Source organism: Myotis brandtii, unplaced genomic scaffold, assembly GCF_000412655.1.
Source record: "Myotis brandtii unplaced genomic scaffold, ASM41265v1 scaffold918, whole genome shotgun sequence".
Classification (NCBI taxonomy): domain Eukaryota; kingdom Metazoa; phylum Chordata; class Mammalia; order Chiroptera; family Vespertilionidae; genus Myotis; species Myotis brandtii.
In genome coordinates, this window is record NW_005371783.1 from 37,463 (window position 1) to 44,315 (window position 6,853).

The 6,853-nt window shown below is 59.3% G+C and overlaps 1 protein-coding gene across 1 annotated transcript in view; it reads right to left on the reverse strand.

The window, feature by feature from the left end:
- MXRA5 (matrix-remodelling associated 5) overlaps positions 1-6,853 on the reverse strand; it is a gene marked incomplete at its 5' end in the record, with an annotated part of 27,603 nt that overhangs the window by 9,608 nt on the left and 11,142 nt on the right. The window contains 2 exons of the mRNA XM_014532876.1: positions 29-441; positions 3,673-6,805. Coding sequence (XP_014388362.1) covers positions 29-441; positions 3,673-6,805 — 3,546 coding nt within the window. The remainder of the gene's footprint in view (positions 1-28; positions 442-3,672; positions 6,806-6,853) is intronic.

A 6,853-nucleotide genomic window follows, 5' to 3' on the forward strand; every position in this document is an offset into this window, starting at 1 on the left:
GGCGGATGGCCAAGCTGTCCGCGCCCGCCGCGTTGCTGGCGACGCACTTGTACACGCCGCGGTCGGCAAAGGAGGCCTCTTTGATGGAGAGGGTGCGGTTCTCGTGCAGCGTGACCCGGCCCTCCACGGGGGACACGGCGTGCCACACCCTGCGGTCCGGGAAGATCCAGGAGATCTGGGGCGCGGGGGTGCCCCTGGCCAAGCACTCCATGGCGATGGTGTCCCCCAGGTAGACGGTGACGTCCTGGTAGTGGGAGGCGAGGATCTGGGGCTGCTGGACCGACACAGAGAGCAGGACCGCGCGCCGGTCCACCCCGTGCAGGTTCTGGGCGGTGCACACGTACTGGCCGCGGTCTTGGACTTGGACCTGGCGGATGACGAAGGTTCCGTTCTTCAGGACCTCGAAGCGCTGGACGCGGGTGTTGGGCGTCATGAGGGCGCCTGGGAGGCAAACACCAGGGACTGTTAGAATCCAGAGAAACGACCCTCTTTTTATTTTTAAAAAAATGTATATTTTTATTGAATACAGAGAGGAAGAGAGAGAGAGAAACATCCATGAGGAGAGACAACCATGGACCGGCTGCCTCCTGCACGCCCCCTACTGGGGATGGAGCCCGCAACCCGGGCGTGTGCTCTGGACCGGGAATCGAACCCGGAACCCTTTGGGCCTCAGGCCACCGCTCTATCCACTGAGCCACACCAGCCAGGGCTTTTTTTTCTTTCTTTTAAAATATATTTGTATTATTACTGACCGGGAACCGAACCCTAAACTCTTGATTCATGGGTCGACCCTCAACCATGGAGCCACACCAACTGGTCAGATTTTTTTAAAATATGTTTTTCTTGATTTTAGAGAGGAAGGGAGAGAGAAAGAGAGAGAGAGAGAGAAACATCCATGAGGAGAGAGAATCATGGATCAGCTGCCTCCTGCACGCCCCCTACTGGGGATGAAGCCCACAACCGGGGCATGTGGCCTGATGGGGAATCAAACCGTGACCTCCTGGTTCGTAGGTCGATGCTCAACCACTGAGCCACACCAGCTGGGCTCTTAAAAAATATATAAATATATATATTGATTTCAGAGAGGAAGGGAGAAAGAAACATCCATGATGAGAGAGAATCATGGATCGGCCGCCTCCTGCACGCCCCCTACCGGGGATGGAGCCCACAAACCAGGCATGTGCCCTTGACCGGGAATCGAACCGTGGCCTCCTGGATCATAGGTCGATGCTCAACCACTGAACCATGCCAGCCGGGCTGCACAGCATCATCTGAAAAGAATTCCAGATACGCCCAGTTTTCACCCAAGAAAGTAGCCGATTCCTCTAAGCTCCCATAAATGGCCTGAAACTTTTTTTATAGTCATTGAGAACGACTATGCTAATATGTTTTATGTTTGTGTGTGTGTGTGTGTGTGTGTGTGTGTAAAATACTAGTACGTATCCAAGAGTATGTAAATACTAGAGGCCAGGAGCACGAAATTCGTGCACAGGGCTTTGGGGGTGCCCTCAGCCCAGCCTGCACCCTCTCCAATCCGGGACCCCTTGGGGGATGTCCGATCCTGGGCCTAAGCCAGCAGTCAGACATCCCTCTCACAATCCTGGACTGCTGGCTCTTAATCACTCATGTGCCTGCCTGCTTGGTCACCCCTAACTACCCCCTCACTGCTGGCCTGATCGCCCCTAACTGCCACCCTCTGCCAACCTGGTCTCCCCCAACCACCCCCGCTGGCCTGGTCACTCCCAACTGCACTCCCTGCTGGCCTGGTCGCCCCTCACGCCCCCCCCCCTGCTGGCCTGGTTGCCCCATGCAGCCCGCTGTTCAGTCGTTTGGTCATCCCTCACTAACCCCCCTGCTGGCCCGGTCGTAGGCAGCCATCTTGTGAGGGCGCGACAGTCACTTTGCATATTGCCTCTTTATTATATAGCTAACACTGCCACAGCAGAAAGGAAATTAAAAGGACAGTGAGGTACCGCCTCACCCCTGTCCGCCCCCCCCCCCTGCTGGCCTGGGCGCCCCACGCAGCCTGCTGTTCAGTCGTTTGGTCGTCCCTCACTAACCCCCCTGCTGGCCCAGTCGTAGGCAGCCATCTTGTGAGGGCGTGACAGTCACTTTGCATATTGCCTCTTTATTATATAGCTAACACTGCCACAGCAGAAAGGAAATTAAAAGGACAGTGAGGTACCGCCTCACCCCTGTCAGAATGGCTACCATCCACACATCAACAAACGCCAAGTGCTGGCGAGGATGCGGAGAGAAGGGAGGGCTAAGCAACCGTCCAACTGAACAACTGTCTGACGGGTAGCTACGACGTGCACTGACCACCAGGGGGCAGACTCTCTGACCGCGAGTGCCCGTCCGTAGACCAGTGGATTAAAATGCCATGAGAGCTGGGCCTGTGGCTCAGGGGTTGAGCCATCAACCTAAGAACCAGGAGATCACAGTTCGATTCCAATCAAGGGCACATGCCTGGGTTGTGGGCTCAATCCCCAGTAGGGGGCATGCAGGAGGCAGCCGGTCCATGATTCTCTCTCATCATGGATGTTTCTCAATCTCTCTCTCTCTCTCCTCTCTCTGTCTATGAGCTATGATGCACACTGACCACCAGGAGGCGGATGCTCTGACCAGAACCTATAACGTGCGCTGACCACCAGGGGGCAGACGCTCCGACCGGTAGCTACGCTAAGATCTGGAAACAGTCTGAGTGCCCATCCGTAGACCAGTTGATTAAAATGCCATGAGAGCTGGGCCTGTGGCTCAGTGGTTGAGCATCGACCTAAGAACCAGGAGGTCACAGTTCGATTCCGGTCAAGGACACAGGCCCGGGTTGCAGGCTCAATCCCCAGTAGGGGGCGTGCAGGAGGCAGCCGGTCCATGATTCTCTCTCATCATGGATGTTTCTCAATCTCTCTCTCTCTCTCTCTCTTTCTCTGCCTTCCTCTCTGAAATCAATCAATCTATCTATATATATAAAAGCCTAATATGCAAAGTGTCCCCTCAGGAATTTGATTGCTCGCTATGACATGCACTGACCACCAGGAGGCAGCAGAGAACGTAGGAATGCCCCAGCCAGCTGCCAACAGCCGGCAGCCAGCCAGGTCTAGGGACCCGACCTGTGCATGGATTTCATGCACCGGGGCTCTAGTCTCTCTATATAAAAGGAGCACTCCGACCAGTAGCTATGATGTGCACTGACCACCAGGGGGCAGACGCTCCAACTGGTAGCTATGACGTGCACTGACCACCAGGGGGCAGACGCTCTGACCAGAAGGTATAACTTGCACTGACCACCAGGGGGCAGACGCTCCGACCGATAGCTATGACGCGCACTGACCACCAGGGGGCAGACGCTCCGACCGGTAGCTATGAAGTGCACTGACCACCAGGGGGCAGACGCTCTGACTGGTAGCTATGACATGCACTGACCACCAGGGGGCAGACGCTCCGACCGGCAGCTACAGGAGCTGCTGAGAGAGGAGGGAGCCCGATTCCGGGGTGCATCACCCGAGAACCACCCTCTCGCCATCCGGGACCCCTCGGGGGATGTCGGAGAGCCGGATTCGACCCGATCCCCGCAGGCCAGGCCGAAGGACCACACCAGTGCACGAATCCGTGCACCCGGCCTCTAGTAAAGATTTTTTTTTAAAAAATGCAGCCGCTTCCACGCCCTACCTGTAGAAACCTTGGTCCAGGTAACGAAAGGCTGGGGCTTCCCCGTGGCCTCGCACGGGATCGCGACGTCGGTCTCAGCCGTGACGGTCACAGTCTGGGGGGACTTGGTGATGATCTGTGGCTTCTCTCCAAGGGCCCAGAATTTGGACGCCGGCGGTCCCCCCGCGGAGAAGAGCTTGGAGCCGCTCGGATGGAAGCTTCCGGAAGGAGGGCCAGGGGAGGTCACGAAGGGGATGGCGTTCCGGGTGGGGTAGACCACCGGGATGTTCTGGATGTGGGTGGAGATTGGGGCCACGGTCCTGGGACGGGGCAGTGACGGGGGGGCTGGCGGGCCAAAGTCCACGTGGGTGATGGTTTGAGTGTGGATCCGATTGTAGGCACCCGGGTTGACGGCTCTGTCTCTCAGCCCTGGGGCGGGAGAGGTGGGGGGCTGGGTCTTCGGGGTGACGCCCAACTGTGGGAAAGAGAAGGTCCGGTTGTGGGAGAAGAAAGGGAATCTCCCGTCGAAGTGATGAGGGACCCTTGCGTTGGGCAGCCGGCCCACGGGGTCTCTCAGATCCGGGATGTTGTTGTGTCCAAACACTCTAGCGTGGCCGTGGAATCGGTCCGTCCCATGGTCCGTGACCTTGTGAGGCGTGGCCGTGCGCCACGGGCCCACGGTGGTCGGGCTGGAGGACGTTGTCGTCGTCCAGGGCTTGTTGTCCGACAAAGCCCTCGAGGGGTACGCGGTGATGCCCGGCTTGTTGGTCCCGGGACGAGGGGGCTGGAACGTCGCGAGGTATCTGAAGGGGCTTTGGGTGGTCCCGTGGGGTGGCCTCGTCGTCCCTCTTGGGGGGACTCTGGCCGGTTGGTGGAGAATTTGGACTCTCCCACCTGGGTGGTGGTGGTGACCATCGGGGCCGCGTAGAACGATGTCCTTCGTCCTCTCGTCTAAGACTTCCTTCTCGACCCCCTGCTTCGGGGTGACGTGAAATGGATCCCTCTTGGGTGAGGGGGTGGATAATTCGTTTCCTCGCCACCACGGGTGCTGGGTCACCTCCTCCTTCTTCGCGGGGGCAGTTTGGGGTTCGGGGCCCCCCACGGAATTGAGGGAGACGTGGTCCTTGGAACCCGTTGACGTTGGAGGTGGCGGGCTTGAGGTGAGATGGGCGGGCTCGGTGGTGGTGGTTGGCTCCAGATCCAGGAGACTCGTGGGTGCGAACGGGGTCGCTGAATCCCCCACGGGGGCCGGAGTGAGGACGGGGTGCTGGGGTCGCGTTGCAGGATACACGGGAGCCGGGGTGGTTTCGTGAGGATCCCGGCCACGGTTGGTGGATCCGGTCCAACGTGAAGTCTCCTCAACATCTGTGATCTGAGTAGTGGAAGCAACAACGTCTTCCCGTGTAGAGAGCACCACGGAAGGGGGGATATCAGAGGGGAGATCCAGGTCCCCCGACTCTTGGGAAAAGGATGAGGGGTGCGTGAGGGTCTCCAAAGAGGGGGGCACGGGGGTGTCTGTCTGCGGACCCCCAGGAGGGGCTGTCCTCGGTGGAGTCCAGCTCTCCGTTCCTGGGACGCTGGAAGGACGGGATTCTTTCTTAATTTCTCCCGCGGTGGGGACCTGGAAGCCAGAAGGTGATGTGCCATCAATGACAGACTCACGTATGTTGTCATGGACGCTGTAGACACTCGAATCCTCCGTTTCCTTTCCATCCGATACGGGCGTATCTGTGGCTGGCGTGGTCTCTTGGGTTGCATGGCGAGATACGTGCATCTTGGGGGTGGTGGTCCTATATTCTGCCACTCTAGTGGTCTCAGGGGGGTCCCCAATTCTCTGGGAGACGGTTGTAGACACCAGGGCCGTTAACGGACGGGGAGTGGTAACATCCGAAGACGGGCTGGGCTGGGTTGTCGAGGCCGTGGGGCTCGCTGTCGAGGTGCCATATCGGTGTTTGTTTGGCCTCCTACCGTGCTTCCTCCGTGGGGTCCCCTTGGTTACCAGGTCCCCCTGTTTGGGGATCCCAACCGTACTCTCCCCCCAAGAGGTAGGAACCAGCGAACCATTCACTCGCTCGGGGGTCTTGGCTCCGGGTACGTGAGCGGGTCCAGCTGAGAAGGTCCCCGTGGGGGCGAACGTCGAGGGTGGGGTTGGCTTATGCCGGTGCCGGAATCTGTGGGGCCTCGGCCTCCTCCTCCCGTGGGGCCTTTTGCGGGAAGGGGGAGCGGTGGTGGGCGCGGATGGCCAGGTGACCTCTGGGGTGGGCGCGATGGTGCCGACGGCAACGGTGCCCTCGTCAACTAGAGAGCCAAGCGACGTGGTCGGTTCGACAGACTCAGCGCCCTGACGCTTCCTCTCGGATCCACGGGAGCTTGTGGGCACTGTCTCCGGCGTGTCTCCTTTCGGAAGCTTCCGAGGGTTCTCCTCTGTGCCCTTTGTAATCCACGGGTTGCCTTGAGGGCTGAAGCCATGGCTCACGAACTGGGGGACGTCCGTTTCTTCCTCTTTGTGTCCCCGTGTTGCGAGATCGCCGGATCGCTCTGATGGCCCGGACTCAACCACGGACAAGGTGGGCGTTGGAGCGTCAAGCCTGGACGCCTGTCCTTCCGTCTTATCCTCATCCAATTCTGGGTCCATGGATGGCATGAGGTCCGATTCGCCCCAGGAGGTGGCCACCGAGGGAGACGCATTCTCAGGGGATGTAGGCTCCAACATGGGCCCAATGTCTACGGTAGACCAGTTGTCCCTGGCGATGTTGGTTCCGACGCCTACGGTAGACCAGTTGTCCGTGGTGATGTTGGTTCCAACGTCTACGGTAGACCAGTTGTCCGTCGGAACGTGATCACTGGTGGACTCCTCGTAGGTCGGGTCCAGGATCTGTGGCGTCGACGATTCGTAAGGGACATCCGACGTCCCTGTGGTGGCCACGGTCCACTGGGAGTCCACGGCCATCCGAGGTAGACCCCGGGTCTTTGCAGAAAACTCACCATCATCGGATTCTTGCAGATCAGAGCCGGTCGCGTTGGCTTCAGCCGTGAGGACGCCAGCCTGGCCTCGGTCGGGCCTCCTCCCGGCGGCGGAAGCAGTCCTGGAAACGGGCTCTTCCTCCCCAAAAGACAGAGCATCCGCCGAGAATTCCTCAGCACTGGCTGTCGTCTGGGCCGCCGACGGGGACACCGAGGGAGGAGACGCGACGGGCGGGAC